The following is an 18528-nucleotide window of genomic DNA, read 5'->3' as shown; positions in this document are numbered from 1 at the left end:
GGTTTCGTAGCCAAAAGAGTGGGAAATACAATGGTGTATTCGACGTCGGAATCTAAAAGTAATTAGTGAGTGACTGAAGATGAAGAGAGTTAGCGGGCATCTCCCTCGCCGAACTCAGGCCACTGTTAAGTCCACAGCGGTATTAAACAGTGTTAGCGAGAAGTCTCCTTGGGGTGACTAATTTTTTGTGCTGAGTGGTTGTGTTAGAATAATAGTTACCATGATGTGCCGTGCTCTTTTCACTGAGGAGACGGAAGTCGCGGGGTAGCAATATACGCATATGTATGCAGATGGCGGTAGCATCGCGTTCACAAGGTATAAAAGGGCAGTGCATTGGCTGAGCTGTGATTTGTTTTCAGGTGATTCGTGTGAAGAGATTTTCGACATGATTATGGCCGCATGACTTTAATTAACAGACTTTGAGCGCGGAATGGTTGTTGGAGCTAGACACATGGGACATTCCATTACGGAAATCGTTAGGGGTTTGAATATACCGAGAAGCACAGCGTCGAGAGAGTGCCGGGAATACCAGTTTTCAGGCATTACCTCTCAGCACGGACAACGCAATGGCCGACGACGGTGACTTAACGACCGAGAGCAGCGGCGTTTGCAAAGGGTTGTCAGTGCTAAAAGACAAGCAACGTAGCTTGAAATAACGGCAGAAATCAATGTGGGACGCACGGCGAAAGTATCCGCTAGAACAAGGCGGCGAAATTTGGCGTTAATGGGCTGCAGCAGACGACCACCCCGAGTGTCTTTGCTAACAGCAAGATATCGCCTGCAGCGCCTCTTCCCGGCTCGTGACCGTATCAGCTGGGTCCTAGATGACTGGAAAACCGTGACCTGGTCACATGAATCCCGATATCAGTTGGTAACACGTGATTGTAGTATTCGAATGTCGTGCAGACCCCACGGAGCCATGGGTCCTACCCAAAAGGCGCTGTGCAAACCGGTGGCAGCTGCATAACGGTGTGGGCTATGTTTACATGGAATGAATTGGGTCCTCTGTTTCGACCAAACCTATCATTGACTGGAAGTGGTTATGTTCGGCTACTTGGACACCATTTGCAGCCATTGATGGGCTTTATCATGTCACTGGGCTACAGTCGTTCGCGATTGGTTTAAAAACCATTCTGGACAATTAGAGCGAATGATTTGGCCACCCAGATCGCTTGTTGTCCGCCGCTCGTGGTCTCGCGGTAGCGTTCTCGCTTCCCGAGCACGGGGTCCCGGGTTCGATTCCCGGCGGGGTCAGGGATTTTCACCTGCCTCGAGACTGGGTGTTTGTGTTGTCCTCATCATTTCATCATCATCCAGGAAAGTGGCGAAATTGGACTGAGCAAAGATTGGGTAATTGTACTGGCGCTGATAACCACGCAGTGGAGCGCCCCACAAACCAAACATCATCATCATCTCACCCAGATCGCTTGGCATGAATACCTTTGAATTCTTATAGGAATTAATCGATAGGTCAGTTCATGCCCAAAGTCCTGCACCCGTAACGTTTTTGCAATTACGGATGGCTATAGGGGCAGCCTGGCTTAGTATTTCTGCAGGAGACCTCCAACGAGTTACTGAGTGCATGTCACGTCGAGATGACCCACTACGGCCCGCAAGAGGCGATCCGACACGATATTAGCAGCAGGTGTCCCGTGTGATTTGTTACCTCAGTGTACAGTGGCTCGCAGATTAGCAGACGAAGATGTAGAAGAAGCACCCCTGTAACTCTCGCTACATACGTAACTGCAGCGACACAGACGCCTCCGCGGTGCTTGACTTGCACCTCGGTACTCCGCCGTGCAGAACTTCCTCACGGCTGAGGCCCAGGCCGCTGCGGCGGAGATGAAAGCTCCCGAGAGGAGAGCAGGGCCGGCCGGCGGCAATTGAAGCCAATCGCGCCGGAGCCGCTGCAACTCGTCACCTCGCCTCCCCGTGACGTCATCCGCTGTACACGGAGCCCAGGCAGCGACCAGTGCACCGGGCAGGTTTCAATTTGTAACCAGCTGTTCATCCACGTCATCGTTAACGACGTCCAATAAGACGACTAATTGATATAAAGTTAACGAATTTCCGGTAAACTAAGTTCTTCGGAATATTTCGATGTTTCGATACGTGTCGCTCCCATTACGCTTCGACGAATATTGTGTGAGGTACAGCCGTCGGTGGCGTGCCATTTCGAGAACTCGCCCGGCTAGAAAACCGAGATCTTTTTATTGGTTCAGTTCACCGAGAAAGACACAAGATTATACCAGGACGATTCTTGTTTAACACCACAGAAGTAAGTAACACCGACGTAAGGGCTCAGGATTTTGTCGTGCATGACACTGTTTCCTTTCGCCAAGTGCATCGTGATCTGTATTAAAGGAGTTTCTGTAAAAGGCCTGATGCGAAAACCCTCGTACCCAATACACAGAATTTTCCGTTACACAATGTCAGAGACAACTCTATTAAATCATGTTGGATGATGTGCCAATCGGTAACCCAACAACAAAAGAAATCACGCTCATAATATTACTTCATCTGAGAAAAACGCACCTTCTTCCCAACTTCTCTCATGAAACATTCTTAAGAAATCGGGAAGCAGCAGCGAATTTCACGCTCTATCTTGTACTGCATGGCGTTGTTGTACGCCTTTCCTTTCAGTGTACAAACTGAAAGCTGTCTTCTGATTGGTATCTTCTTTTCTACGAATAGCTAAATACGTTTTTGTCTGAAACATAACGATTAGTTTTACTTGAAGGTAAAATAGACGTATACTGCTTATATGTATTTTTATGATAAGTTCATGTTTGTAAATTGTTTTATCATCCGCAAATTACAACGTAAACTCATAAAATTCTATTTTGTTCAATTTGAATTTCCTCGTCCTTTCACTTATTAAGAAAGAGTTTTTGAGAAAAATTAAGTGCAGATAACGACAGATATCAAGAAAATACGTATTATAAAGACTCAGCAGCAGCTACTACAAAAACATGGAATGATTGACAGAACGTAATTCGCAATGAGAAAGCTGGAAAGCGCTACATCGGCGACAGAACATTCGACTTAACACGCCAACCACGAGGTAACTATCAAGCCTTATTTCCGACAAATTTTTGCTTCTTCTTTTCTTGTTAATTTCATTGACGCTCAAGGACTACAAATAATTAATAACCAATTGCCTATACTACTTCATGAAACTCGTAGGAGAACCTGAAAACAATTTTCTCGTTCTGACTGTAACTGTTTGCATACTGAAAACTAGAAGTTATATATGAGAGTATATTATCGCTTTATTCTATGGTAACAGTGATCCAAAACAAAAATTTACACGGAAATGAAAATCAGATTCAAAACCAGGAAAGGAAAAATAAAAAAAGAGTAAATGGCTTGAAGACTTTGCGTACGAAGTGAGACATAAGGTGACAGTTTAGTTCTGAAGACCGGGAACTTTTTTAGGAAGCGCTTTAATTCAGATGAATGCTTGAAACAAAGAACTTGGCCCTAATATTTGCAGTATGAAACTATCTATCAGTTCTCGTAACCAACTCTGTCATACGTGAATTTTGAAATTTTCCCACTCTAATGAGTACATCCGACGATATTTCAAGATTGCAGCCGGTATTTGCCTTCCACCAAGAACGTCACCTGAAAATATCTGACTAATGTCCACATGGATTATTGTGCTTTGTAGAAAACTACGACTGACTGCAATTCCGAAAGATCACTGAGTAAGCCTGTCACATTTCATGAGATTTCGGGACACCATGGCACGATATTTCAAATGGCGACGAGGAATCCATCGTCCAGCGAGTTTCAGTGTAAACCTCACCTGAACTTGGCTGACTGGTTGTCAGCAGAAATATCGTGGCAAGAGCATCGGCTGCAGTCCCGAAATCTCATGGAACGCTCATTACGTCAGCAAAACTACAAGAATGGAGTCTGTCATACCTTCCTAATATACTCCAACATAAGCGAAAAGACACAGAGCGCTCCGTATACACGCACTTGTACAGTCCTTGGATCTCCCCTCTACAAGGAAACCTAACGACTGCAGTTCCCATCGTAACTTAACACACAACAGCGTAAATGGAAGTTACTAACTACGGTTAACATCGATGGAACCCACCGCTACTGTTCTCGTAGTTATTAGTGTGAATTCTACGTCAGTACAGCGCTTCCTGAGGAATCTCGTTCCTCAGTATTTCTCCCGTGGTCATAATTTCTCAGACGACCAAAAATGAAGTTTGAGCTTCGGGCAAGAACCAAGTATTTCATGCTTAGCAGAGGAGATATAAAGTTTAACGTACCATAAAGCGCTAAAGACTTCGTAAAACTCTGAGGGAGCGGGGCTCTATCTTTTCTAACGTGATTAAAAGATTCAAACACTATTGACAAGTCCAGTCACCCTTTCTTAATTATTCAACTGATTTGTTGATAATTTCTTTACGTTATTGATGAAGCGCTGAAAACCATCTAGTGCCCATGACCAGTGTCTACCTCACTGTCTTACTCCTACGAAGCCAATAGTAAAACACGATTTACTTGCTTTGTTTAACTAGGTATGATTTAGTAATATTTTGGTCTTCAGTTTACGTAAAAGTCTGAATTTAAACTGATGTAATGAAGTCCAAGCACATGCTGAGGGAAAGCGACACCTTTGATTGCAAAATATTTCTGATGAAACTTTAGAAAAACTGCAGTTATAAAATCACTGGTTTTTCAGTTTCCGTGCAATTAACTCCCCCATTAATTTATCAATATAAATGTTTACTGTCATTACTAGAACATGAAGATTAACACTGAAGATTAACACTATTTTTAAAACTGACACTTGTCACGCACCTTAAGTCTGTAAGCGGCAGCTAATTACGCCCTATATTTGACAAATAATTATCATCAACCCATTACTGATGCAACTGTCGTGGTTCGGGTATAAAATAAAATACCGGGTAGTAACAGTTGTATTATATGCGAATTTCACTGACGAAATCTTCTCAGTTTATCAGCTGAGCGAAGATGACGAGAGGGAAACTCGTAACGCTGCTCCAAGACGACGAAATCTCTCGACTATTAAGATTACAAGACTTCCAGAATGAGATTTTCACTCTGCAGCGGAGTGTGCGCTGATATTATTCGGTCTGGCATACAGTTTTAATCTGCCAGGAAGTTTTATATCAGCGCACAGTCCGCTGCAGAGTGAAAATCTCATTCTGGAAACATTCTTCAGGCTGTGACTGTGCAATATCCTTTCTTCCAGGATTGCTAGTTCTGCAAGGTTGCCAGAAGAGCTTCTGTTAAGTTTGGAAGGTAGGAGACGAGATACAGGCAGAATAGCAGCTGTGAGGACGGGTCGCGAGTCTTACTTGGATAGCTCAGTCGGTAGAGTACTTGCCCGCGAAACTCAAAGGTCCCGACTTCGAGTTTCGATCTGGAACACAGGAAGTTTAACTACAAGGCTTCATCAACAGTTGCTTTTTGGGCTGCAGGCGGAGCAGGAAATGGGAACTGAGGATAAAAATGCTGACTAAGCTGAAACTGTGACGTTCTGAAAGAATGACCTGTTGTTTCAAGATCTACTAGACCAATTACCAGTGAGAAATGGACGTGCACCCTTGACAAATATGTTTCGTGGAACTGAACCTAGTTCATCGAGATAATATTGTGCCTGTAAGAGCAAGATCGCCCGCTTTAAGGTACTGTACCTCAATCGGTTAAAAACGGGACCGTTCTAAGATCACTTTGTTGTACGTCTGTCTGTCTGTCTGTCTGTCGGACTGTTCAAATCCTTTTTCTCAGGAACAAGTAGACGTATCAAGTTGAAATCCGCATTTTATGATGTACGGTCCCTTGGCAATCTAAAAAGTTGAAACTTCTAGGTCAATACAATGAACAGATACGGCCGTTTACGTCACATATAATACTCGCAAACTCGCTCATCAAAACCTACAAGGTACTTCCCTTGGACCTAGAAACGTAATACTTGCCAAGAAATAAGCATTCACACTAAAACCGTAGAAAAAATTCGAAAATTGCTAATCTGTAATTATATCACAAGAATACATTTTTGTCATTCGTTATCATAACGTTCGTCTGTTGGTTTGTCCGTTAAGACTCATTTTCCTGAGGAACAGGCAGAGGTATCAAGTTGAAATTTATGTCACATAGTAATGTCTATGGTACCTTGGCGGTGTAATACATGTTAGCTTCTAAGTCAGTGCAATCAAACGATACGGCCATTTACGTCACACATTTTGATATTCGAAAATCGGTCTTCAAATCCTACACGATAGTTCCTGTGACACGGACTCAAGAAATTTGGCAAGAAGCAGATTGTCACACTACAATCAAAGGAAAAATCCGAAAATTGTTAAATTAAATCATCCTCGGAAGTCTTTTAATGCCTGGGGCCGATATTTTACCAGTATCAACAGGCAAAAGTCGCCGAGATCCTTTATTACCGGATTGGATATACTTAATTAAGTTATACTACACGATACACTTACTTAAGTTTGTACGGAACACTCAGTGTGCGAGTCTGCTCGCACCTGGCCAGTTTTATTTAAAATATCCCAGCAGAGTGTACGCGAGCGCCCAGCTGCGGTCAGCCATGGTGCAGGTGGTCCAAGGAGCGCGCATGTGCTCGTCGTCTCGGTTCCATCCGCCTCTCGCGGCTGCCAGGGCATTGGTTGCTGGTGACAAACGTTCATGACGTCATACGGAAGGCAGAAAGTCTGAAACACCGCTGCCTGGTGACTTGGCCTGTAAGGAGCTCTACTGACATTCACGCTGTCCTCTTAGGTTGCTGCCGAACAACACTTTCGGAAATTTCGACATATTCGGAAAAACACCCAAGTATTTGCAACACACCAGAATACAAACACCATTATTGCTCGTTTCACTCGTAGCAATTTCACCTTTCGTTTTTTATTTGGGCTGAAGCTACAAAATTGATGAAACTCATTCCCGAAAAAGTACGCTCTTACGCAATACACATCGAATATTACAAAACATACTTGTATTGCGAGTGGCGCTTGATAAGTAATGCAACACATTTCTTTCCGCAAGCAGGTTGATTTTATTCAGAATTCCAATACACTATTCTCCACTCTTTTGGCTACAAAAGCCTGTTTATGAGCATAATCTGCCTTCGATTCGACGGCCTTCCGCCGCTTTGCTGGGAGGGCCTGTTTGTCGGCACGGTAGCACCCTACTGTTTGACGTCGGAGACAATGTCTTACTGCATCAATATCCTCCCCACGGTCCACGTACTGCTTAACCGGGAGTGCATCATTTTTGGGTCAAACAAATGAATGTCGGGAAGTACGAGATACGGATTGCAGGGTGTATGGCGAAGAACAATCCAGTTAAGTTTTGTGCGCTCCTCTCGGGTGCTCGGATTTGTGTGAGGCGTTGCGCTGTCAAGGAGAAGAAGAAGTTCGTTAGCATTCGTCGATCACCTAAATTAAGTGTGTCTGCATGTCAACACACAGAAGTCACAGCTGTGTGCGGTCAGCCAGACTGCGAGAGCTCGGACAGGCTTGCGCGACCTTGTTGCAATGATGGCAGATGCCTCGCCCAACGACTCACCGTGCTTTTGTTCACTGCCAGGTCTCGGTAGACACTGTGCAAGCGCCTGTGAATATCTGGTTTTCTGCAGAAAGAAACAGATGCCTGCTTGAAACGCAACTCCGTTAAAGACACCATTTTGAACGCTACGTATAGCGCCGCCACCCATCCGAACTTCATGGAACAATAGGGACTGAATGAGGAATATTGCAAGATGTCCCACAACAAAATTCCGCAATTCCTCAACCGAAATTGGCCGACAAAAAATTGTTCTATTACTTATTGAACGCCCCTCGTGCATTAATAAGAGAGTGCCAAATTCTGTTACACATGTGACGATGGGAAAAAAAAATTATCGTATGGAAAGACACGAAGCTATTTCCATCGATTGCATAACTCCATGCCTCTACTCATCACACTACGGTGAGGTCATTTGACTTCAGACACTTTCATCTTACGATGTCTTGAAGGCTTTTACCACCGACATGCCATTAACTGTCTTTTAATTATAATAAATGGTAGCAAGAGTGGCGTGTTTCTGATAAATCTTGAATGTGCAATTGTCTTGAAATGGAGTACATAGCACACACAATACGAACACAGTGAAATACGACAAAATCCAGTATGGCATCCGACACGAAATCCAATATGGCATCCGACTGCTAACATCTTTCGTGGTCGCACCTAACTACATTATGACGTCGCGAACGTCAGACACTCGGGAAACGCAATTCATTGGCATCATCGAGATGCGGTACTTGGTTCTGGACGGAAACGGCATTCACATTCCACTCTGGACGCTGGAGCAGACGAGCAGCCATTCCTGATCGACCGCCGACTGCAGCACGAATCAGGGGCTCCGAGTGTGAATTAGGTGCGCCAGGAACAGTGTGCTGGAAGCTCGCCAAGGGGCAAGAGTGTCGCGCGCCAGACCAACCCTCTTCAGCCATCACCGTCCTGCGACCCTCCAACGAGTTAGCGAAATATGCCACCGGAAGGGGGGGGCCGTCGTGTTCTGTGATGAGAGAATATTTTGTCAAGGCGTCAGTTGTGGTACTTTGGGAGTCGGCCACTTTAAACTTGAACAGAGCGTCAGATGGCAACATGAAGGACCAAACAGAGCAATAGTGAGCTAGAAAGGGATCCCGCATTTCGGAGATTAATTCGTTCGCGTCGTAACATACGTATTACGCTGCCACGAAATGTTAGATCAAGAGCCTCCTCTCTTCACGCAGGAAGACCAGCAACAATACGACTGCAGTTCCCAGATTTTGTCGTACACTTCTTCACAAATGAACATTTCACCTACACAAAAGTGATAACACTTTCTGGACACCCCCATCATACAGAATCGTTCGTTCGCGTGAAATGCGCCTTTCACCAGTAACGTGCGCAAACCGACAAAGACGAATGGAACTTTATCTTCGCCAACATGGTTCAGGAAATTGTTAAAGTGGTGCAAGACCTGATATTGCAACTAATCAACAACAGTCGTATCAAAGCCTTAAAGACACAGTAATAAACAGTCTGTCGGTGCCCAAGAAACAACGTAAGCAACGTATCCTACATGATACCATCGGAAGTCGAAGCCGTCACGGCACCTGCGTAATTTTGAGGGACACAATCTTTTTTTCAGAAGACGTATTACGCACGATATGGCCAACTGCCTTCCATCAATGATGAGTATAATTTTGGCGGCATAGAACAGTTTACTATTCAGCAGAGAAAACGGACGCAATTTTCCACTTTTCCCCTACCGCACTCACTCAGAATAAGTACGATACAAGAAGGTCAGTTTCGAACTACCTATTTCGCGGTGATGTTATACAAAGTAGCACGCCGTTAAGTTCAGACTGATGTCACCCATGCCGAAACAGATCTGGAAATGGGCAAACTTTTATGCACTTTAAGATCTACAGAGCCATTTGAATATTTCAGAAGAGTATGTCGCTGTCTAGTTCTGCACAAATGGTATTCAACCTGCACAACATCAACAACAAAAAATTTGTAGTGTTACTAGAGGAAATAAAAATAAACACTTTTGTTATGTCACACCAGTGTCACAGGTACATCGTTCCCTGTTACAGATTCTTGAAGTGTTTGACTCTTGAATTCCCTTAGGCCGTGGGCACTGCTAGGAGTAATGAAAAGTTGCCACTCCTAAAGTAAGATGTAATTGTGTTGCGAATCAGATTGAAATGTCGTGTAGCGCACGAAGCTGCCATAACAACTGCGAACGTTGGCCTAACGGAGTTCCAGCGGCAAACCGTTTAATTACTCCCTGCGGGGAAACGATGCACCTGTGACATTTTTGTCACATTAAAGCGTTTTCTGTATCTCCTCCAAACACTCTAAATTTTTTATCCATAAGTTTTTTACAGCACATCATTCAGTGTTAGACCATGGTGTATTTTCCCCTTACGAAATATAATTGCATTTTATAAGTAAGACAATTCAGTTGATCACGTTACTTCTGCGCTTTCATGTAACCAAAGAAACTACTTTCATGATCAAATGCATGAGTTCCCTGTCATTACTGCTCAAAGCGAAAACTGTTTATGAACGTGTTTTATACAGGGTGCTCTAAAATTCCCCTTACAGACTTCTAAGATTCGTAGAGTGAACTGAATAGATAATGTTTTGAATTGGAACCCATGTCCGAAAACGAACCCTTTCCGTGTCATAAGTATTTGACAACATGTAGGTAACGCTACAACTTTTGCACGTAGTTTATTACACATGACCCAGTATACAAGTTGTTTTACAGTTCCACTCGGTAACAACCAAAGAAACAAAAAGGAAACTTGATGAATTTTCACAAACAGTGTTGTTTACACTTAATCCGGGTGACCAACACAGTCACGCCAGCTGATGGTGAAGGTACTTCTTCCTCAAAGCCGTTGCTTTATTGTGGCGAAAAGGGTATGCGATAGAATCGGTCATTGTGGAGAACGATCTCGATAAAGGCGACGAGCTTCTCTTCCATAACCGTGAGCTTCGCCATAGGAAAGGATCGTGTCGGTGTATTCCGCAAACGTGTACTCAGCTATGTCGCTCTAACACTCACAAGCTCGTGAGTGAGATTCGAACCAGAACAGAGAGATAGGACAGACGCTAAATGACATTAGCCGACCCGACCTAAGCCGCCCCCCCTCCCCCCTCTCCACCCACCCCCTCGCACCAAGAGTACCAAGCTGCACACCTAGCCAGCAAAGTTGTTTTCAAACGGCTGTAGTACGGAAACGGTACGTTTGCGGACATTAGTTCCAGTTTAAAATGTTCTCTGCTCAGTCCCTTCTACAAGTTTTAGAAGTTTGTAAGGAGAATTTTAGAGCATCTTTTAGTTCGACGAAGTCTGAAATGATGTTTGGTACATTTTTGTTCTGCACATTTTTTATTTCACCCATTTTGTTGAAGATATTGTGTTTTCTAGCGCTATATGCTAAATCTGTATTGTGTTCTTTATTTTTAATACAATGTTCCCCTGTTCCCCGCCACAAATGAACAATCTTCTAACAAACCTGAATTAAATATTCACAATTCCAGTTTTGCTATAAACACTGTTTATTCCTAAGTGACAGGCAGGAGGAAACTATGTAGAACAAAAATATTCCACAGGTTACCTGGCCTTTTACACATCCTCACGCACTTTCTACATGGTTCTGCGCTTCGGGTTTGGTTTTCCAACACTTTTTTTATTTTTTTTAAAATAACAACCATGTTGTGCATGTTTTGTTACAGAATTGAAATTTTAGATCTTATTGACGCCTTCCGGTTATATTTTAACGTAGCTCTGCCACAACATGTAATCCAATTGGTCTGAATAAATTTTTGTATTCATAGGGAGATATTACTTAACATATTTTCACTATTAACTGGTTTGGGTTGTCAGTATTTCCCTCTGAAGAAGATGTATATACACTGAAGTGCCAAAGAGGTAAGGCATGCGTATTCGAATACTTGTAACGCCGGAAATGCATATCCTCCTATTTCCATTTATTGTACTATAAATTTGTTTTCCTTATTTTTGTTACCTGAATATATAACATTTCTGTGTCTTCGTATATTGTAATTGTTTTACTATTTGTATATATATATTTATGCATTTATGTCGATGTATAATTGGTTTGTTTCGTAAATATTATTTGTATTTTTACGCTGGGTCTTGCCTAGGGAAAACTGCTATCGAACGATTACATCGATAGGTCGTGTGAAGAATCAAAGTGTGTAGGATCTTTGGTAGTGTTAACTCTGCCGCGTGGAGCGCGGGCAGAGCAGAGGGAGTCTGGCTGGAGTAGCGAGTGGAGCAGGTGTGTTGTGTGAAGCTCCCGCGAGTTGCCGCGCTTTCGGGGTTTGGCAGCGTGTAATTGCGCTCGACTTGCGATGATAGTTTCTGACATGGTGTCGCGGACGGGAAGCATTAGCTGGCGCACATCAAGAGCCCGTTTCGTCTGGTGACCGTGTCGAGAAGAAGGCGCGCCAACATCCAGATTCTGCAACAGCGACGGCCGACAATGAGTGATTGTCGCGACCTCATCGATCGACGGCTTCAAACCTTCAATCAACCAACAAGAAAGACTGGACGCACGTAAAGTTTTAGAACTGTATGGCAGACCTCAGCTTTTAAAACTGTTCAAATCACAAAATTACAGCAACGTAGCATGAACCTTTGTTGCTCATTGTCCCAGTTGCATTACCAAGCAGGGTCCCTTCCTTTTCCGAAATGAATCCGAGTGTCGTTGAAATTCAAACGCCAGCATTAAAGTAATATAGCTAATTCTATTTCACTGCTTTAATTTCAAAGTTCAGTTAAAGTATTCATAGCTGGCTACAATATTCAGATTACACAAGCACAAATTAAGAGTGCGAGTTTTGTTGCCATATTTTAGCTTACCTGTGACTGCAGCTCAGCTTGGTACGTAATAAATTTTACTATTGTTAATTGTTCAGAATCATTTAATTCAAGTTCAAAGTTAAATCTCTTATTTCTAAATTGCGTAGATTCAAGTAGCTTTTGAAATGATTGTTGAGGTAGTCCACGACTAACCGTATTTTACTGAATTTCGATGTGCTTCAGAAAGAAAGCTCACTATTAACTTCAGTCACTAAATTAAATTTCGATTTTCCGGTTTTATTAATTCTTTTGCTAAATTAAGTCAGGGTGTAGCGAAATTTATTACTTCTGACAAACTTTCAGTTTTCACACTACACGTGTCAACCTTCAGTTGCCACGCTTCTAGTGCTAATTATATGTGTAATAACCTTTCTTTTTCAGTTACTATAGTAATTGTCCTTAGGACTGGCGACCGTGGTTTCCCCCAAATCTCAAATACCTAATTACCGCTAGTTAATTGTTAACGTAACAGCTGCACATTTACTTTCTTTATTAACTTTACCCCTTTTCAAAATTAATTTCCACCAGTTTCATTAGCACTTTTCCTTTCATTTAGATGTAACCATTTCCTCCCTCTTTACCGACAAATTAACTTCGGTGACGATTGCTTTTCCCAAATTTCCATTAGGTACACGCGGTTTAATTTTTCACTGTCATTAAGGTCGATAAGTGAGGGGGAGGTTACACGTGGCGACCTGGTGACAGGACAATCTTCGGATTTGAGATTGTTCTGGACACGAATTTTGCATTGTGCAAATCTCGTAACAAAGTACTGGTTACGAACAGGTCATTACGTCAGCGAGATATGTAAACAGGCAGAATAAGACACGCCTATGTAAGACAACAAGTGCCTGACGCAGTTGTTAGATCAGTTACTACGGCTACAATGGCAAGTTGTCAAGATTTGCGTAAGTTTGAACGTGGTGTTATAGTCGGCGCACAGCGATGGCATACAGGATCTCCGAGGTAGCAATGAAGTGGGGATTTTCCCGTATGACCATTTCACGAGGGAACCGTGAATATCAGAAAAATCTGATAAAACATCAACACCGCTGCGGCCGGAAAAAGATCCTGCAAGACCGTGGCCAATGACAACTGAAGAGAATCGTTCAACGTGACAGAAATGCAACCCTTCCGCAAATTGCTGCAGATTTCAATGCTGGACCATCAGCAAGTGTCAGAGTGCGAATCATTCAACGAACCATTGAACGAAATATCATCGATATGAGATTTTGGAGCCGAAGGCCCACTCGTGTACCCTTGATGACAACACGACACAAAGCTTTACGCCTCGCCTGTGCCCGTCAACACCGACACTGGACTGTTGATGACTGGAAACATGCTGCCTGGTCGGACGAGTCTCACCTCAGATTGTATCGAGCGGATGGACGAGTACGGGTATGGAGACAACCTCATCAATCCATGGACCCTACATGTCAGCAGCAGACTGTTGAAGCTGGTGGAGGCCCTGTAATAGTGTGTAGCGTGTACAGTTGCAGTGATATGGGACCCCTGATACGTCTAGATACGACTCTGACAGGTGACACATACGTAAGCATGTTGTCTGATCACCTGCATCCATTCATGTCCATTGTGCATTGCGACGGACTTTGGCAATTCCAGCAGGGCAATGCGACACCCTACACGTTCAGAACTGCTACAGAGTGGCTCCAGGAACACTCTTCTGAGTTTACACACTTCCGATGGCATTCAAACTCCCCAGACACGAATATTATTGAGGATATCTGGGATGCCTTCCAACGTGCTGTTCAGAAAAGATCTCCATCCCCTCGCACTCTTACGTATTTATGGATACACCTGCAGGATTCATGCCGTCAGTTCCCCCCAGCGCTACTTCAGACATTAGTCGAGTCCATGCCACATCGTGTTTTGGCACTTCTCTGTGCTCGTGGGGGCCTTAGGCAGGTGTATAGTTTCTTTGGCCCTTCAATGTATAAACGTTGAAGCAATGGGAATGGGGCTTTACAAGCCTTCCATTCTGCAACTGATCAGCTGTATACTACAGGGTGATTCAAAAAGAATACCACAACTTTAAAAATGTGTATTTAATGAAAGAAACATAATATAACTTTCTGTTACACATCATTACAAAGAGTATTTAAAAAGGTTTTTTTTCGCTCAAAAACAAGTTCAGAGATGTTCAATATGTCCCCCTCCAGACACTCGAGCAATATCAACCCGATACTCCAACTCGTTCCACACTCTCTGTAGCATATCAGGCGTAACAGTTTGGATAGCTGCTGTTATTTCTCGTTTCAAATCATCAATGGTGGCTGGGAGAGGTGGCCGAAACACCATATTCTTAACATACCCCCATAAGAAAAAATCGCAGGGGGTAAGATCAGGGCTTCTTGGGGGCTAGTGATGAAGTGCTCTGTCATGGGCTGCCTCGTTCTCCCTTTTCCCTTTGCACAAACACCCATTCTCTGTAAACTGTTTATACCAACGTTTAATACACCACCTATCAGGAGGTTTAACACCATACGTCGTTCGAAATGCACGCTGAACAGCTGTCGTCGATTCACTTCTGCCGTACTCAATAACACAAAAAGCTTTCTGTTGAGCGGTCGCCATCTTAGCATCAACTGACGCTGACGCCTAGTCAACAGCGCCTCAAGCGAACAAATGTACAAATGAAACTTTATAGCTCCCTTCATTCGCCGACAGATAGTGCTTAGCTCTGCCTTTTGTCGTTGCAGAGCTTTAAATTCCTAAAGTTGTGGTATTCTTTTTGAATCACCCTGTATTTCTACAAGAAGATTTTGCAACTATGTCCATCCGTCTGTCAGCAAAGCGTGCAGTCTTCACTCGTCTGGCGCCTCTGCTGCAGCGCGTTTGACACTGGCCACCGGTTTAGTAAGGAACAGCAGTGAGAGGTGCGACTGACCTTGACGGGCGGCTGCCTGTTGATGTAGAGGGACTCGGTGCGCTTGGGCTGGCCGGGGGACGGGATGATGTCCTGGCCGAGCCCGCGCTTGCGCAGGATCACGTCCTCGAAGGGCGGGATGGCGTTGGGCAGCTGGGAGGCGGCGGCGGCGGCGGCGGCCGGGGGCGGCACCAGCGGCTGCTGCTGGCCGGGCACGGCGCCGTTGCTGGGGGCGGCCGCGGGCGCCGGCGTCGCGCCGCGCACCGCAGACCCCGCGCGCACCGTGCGGTCCTGCGACGCGTCGCGCGTCAGCCCGGGCACCTGCGGGCACAGCGCTCTGCAGTCTGAGTCTCCCCAGGACGTAAGGAGCACGAAACGGAAACCCAACATGGTCTAAAATTGGTTCAAATGGCTCTGAGCACTATGGGACTTAACATCTATGGTCATCAGTCCCCTATAACTTAGAACTACTTAAACCTAACTAACCTAAGGACAGCACACAACACCCAGCCATCACGAGGCAGAGAAAATCCCTGACCCCGCCGGGAATCGAACCCGGGAACCCGGGCGTGGGAAGCGAGAACGCTACCGACGACCACGAGATGCGGGCAACATGGTCTTCTTCACTTTTGTGATGTCAGTTGGTTCGTGGGAGTAGTGCTACATTATGAAATCATGTGGCTGCATAGACTTCCCCGATACATTAACTGACGATATTCTGGACGAGTCTACAGCTCGATCAAAAGTCTTCATCACATAATACTTCTGTGGTCCATATGACCGACATCTTTAGGTGAGGCCTCTCTTTGCCCGTCATCCTGGAACTGGTTCACACTATGAACGGAAGTCTCTTTATACTCCGTGGAGAGGAACACCAACAGCGTGTGCGCCATAAATCGTCCGTCCTGAAGGTACAGCGCACCAATAGTGAAAGCTGCCGTATATGATGAATCGCTATCGAAGACCTCTGAAAGTACAGTCTGGCGGCCTAATGAAAGACCGTTCTTTTTTAGTGGTAGGTAAAAAAAGGACTCCAAATGTTATTTAAAGGATAAGCCCTCTCTCTATTTGTAATGTTCTCTGGCGGTCTAATTCCTTTATGACATAGTCCCAACTGGGAGGTGCAAGGGTAACTACTTGTGTCTGATTATACAAGAAGATCTCATGGGGAGATTTAAATATTCATTCAAGGTGACCTAGTTGAAAAGTGAAGAGCAGAAAGTGACATCAGGTGCAACATTTGTGAAAAATGGAAGAAACATAAAAAGGTTTGATATTACAAGTGAGTTTATAGCCGTGACTACAATGTAATGTTGACTTTAAAATAACAACATTGGCTATAAGGGGAAGGCTGCAGATTTACAATTAAACGTTCAGAACTTGGATTACAGACTGGGTAACATAAGGCAAAAGAAAATCAAACCGAAATGGTTGCAACAATCCCAGAAAGACCACAAATACCTTTATGTCACAGAAAACGTGACATAAAGCATGTAAAAGGTAGCACGAGATATACTAAAAAAAGGTCATTTTATATAACAGTGGTTTTCAATGATATTCATTGTTAACACTCAGCACACATACTCTCAAATAAGAATTTAAGAATGATAAAAAGTTGAAACTGCAAAGAAAAATGTCCATAACAGTTAGAGACATATACCAGTGTGGGAGCAATCAAGATCGCCTAAGATGAACATCATCTCCTTAACTGTGGAGTCAATGGCCTCAGACGGTTGTCCTTATTTTCAGGTTCACAGCTCAAAGTCCTTCCTGGGACAATGGGTCCATTGTCCTATAAAATTCATCCACTTAGCCTTATCACTTTTATTAATAATCTGCATATTTTATTGTACAGTTAAACTAATTAATAACATATATGGTTATTTATAACCCAATTATAATGATTTACGACAAAACTAAAAAAAAAACACTTCTCTGATCTCACTAACCATCACACAGACTATTCATTAGTCTTCAGTACGCCACAATGGAAGGTTCATCACTAACCATCAGACGTAGTGCACTCGTGTTTTGTCATGTGCATTAACCTTTAACGCAATTTCAATTCCTGTACTTTAAATTTACAACAGAGTATTGTGAACAATAACATTTATGGTATGTGCGACCACTTTCTTCCATGTACGACCACTTTCTTCCATTGTTGTAAAGGGGCTGTTAGTTACAATCTTTTTTCCAAAATACTCACTTTTCAAGATCGTAAATAGCAGACTTTCAATATTTCATAAATATCACAATGCCTTATTTAAACAATTTACACTAATATACTACATTTAAGCAACACACGGCGATACAGATAGCTGTACCGTAGGTACAACCACAACGAAGGCGTATCTGTTGAGAGGCCAGACAAACATGTGGTTCCTGAAGAGGGGCAGCAGCCTTTTCAGTAGTTGCAGGGGCAACAGTCTGGATGATTGACTGATCTGGCCTTGTAACATTAACCAAAACAGCCTTGCTCTTGTGGTACTGCGAACGGCTGAAAGCAAGGGGAAACTACGGCCGTAATTTTTCCCGAGGGCATGCAGCTTTACTGTATGGTTAAATGACGATGGCGTCCTCTTGGGTAAAATATTCCGGAGGTGAAATAGTCCCCCATTCGGATCTCCGGGCGGGGACTACTCAAGAGGACGTCGTTATCAGGAGAAAGAAAACTGGCGTTCTACGGATCGGAGCGTGGAATGTCAGACCCCTTAATCGGGCAGGTAGGTTAGAAAATTTAAAAAGGGTAATGGATAGGTTAAAGTTAGATATAGTGGGAATTAGTGAAGTTCGGTGTCAGGAGGAACTAGACTTCTGGTCAGGTGAATACAGGGTTATAAATACAAAATCAAATAGGGGTAATGCAGGAGTAGGTTTAATAATGAATAAGAAAATAGGAGCGCGGGTAATCTACTACAAACAGCATAGTGAACGTATTATAGTGACGAAGATAGACACGAAGCCCATGCCTGCTACAGTAGTACAAGTTTATATGCCAACTAGCTCTGCAGATGACGAAGAAATTGAAGAAATGTATGATGAGATAAAAGAAATTATTCAGGTAGTGAAGGGAGACGAAAATTTAATAGTCATGGGTGACTGAAATTCGACAGTAGGAAAAGGGAGAGAAGGAAACATAGTAGGTGAATATGGATTGGGGCTAAGAAATGAAGGAGGAAGCCACCTGGTAGAATTTTGC

At 43.7% G+C, this 18528-nt stretch overlaps 1 protein-coding gene across 2 annotated transcripts in view; it reads right to left on the bottom strand.

Annotated features, from left to right (window-relative positions):
- LOC126190750 (junctophilin-1) overlaps positions 1-18528 on the bottom strand; it is a 960015-nt gene that overhangs the window by 199129 nt on the left and 742358 nt on the right. For both annotated transcript variants that reach the window (XM_049931259.1, XM_049931258.1), the window contains exon 9: positions 15351-15650. In XM_049931259.1, coding sequence (XP_049787216.1) covers positions 15351-15650 — 300 coding nt within the window. The remainder of the gene's footprint in view (positions 1-15350; positions 15651-18528) is intronic.

The sequence above is a fragment of the Schistocerca cancellata genome, chromosome 6, assembly GCF_023864275.1.
Source record: "Schistocerca cancellata isolate TAMUIC-IGC-003103 chromosome 6, iqSchCanc2.1, whole genome shotgun sequence".
Lineage (NCBI taxonomy): Eukaryota > Metazoa > Arthropoda > Insecta > Orthoptera > Acrididae > Schistocerca > Schistocerca cancellata.
The sequence above is the reverse complement of the archived record's forward strand: the minus strand, read 5'-3'. Positions and strand labels throughout refer to the sequence as shown.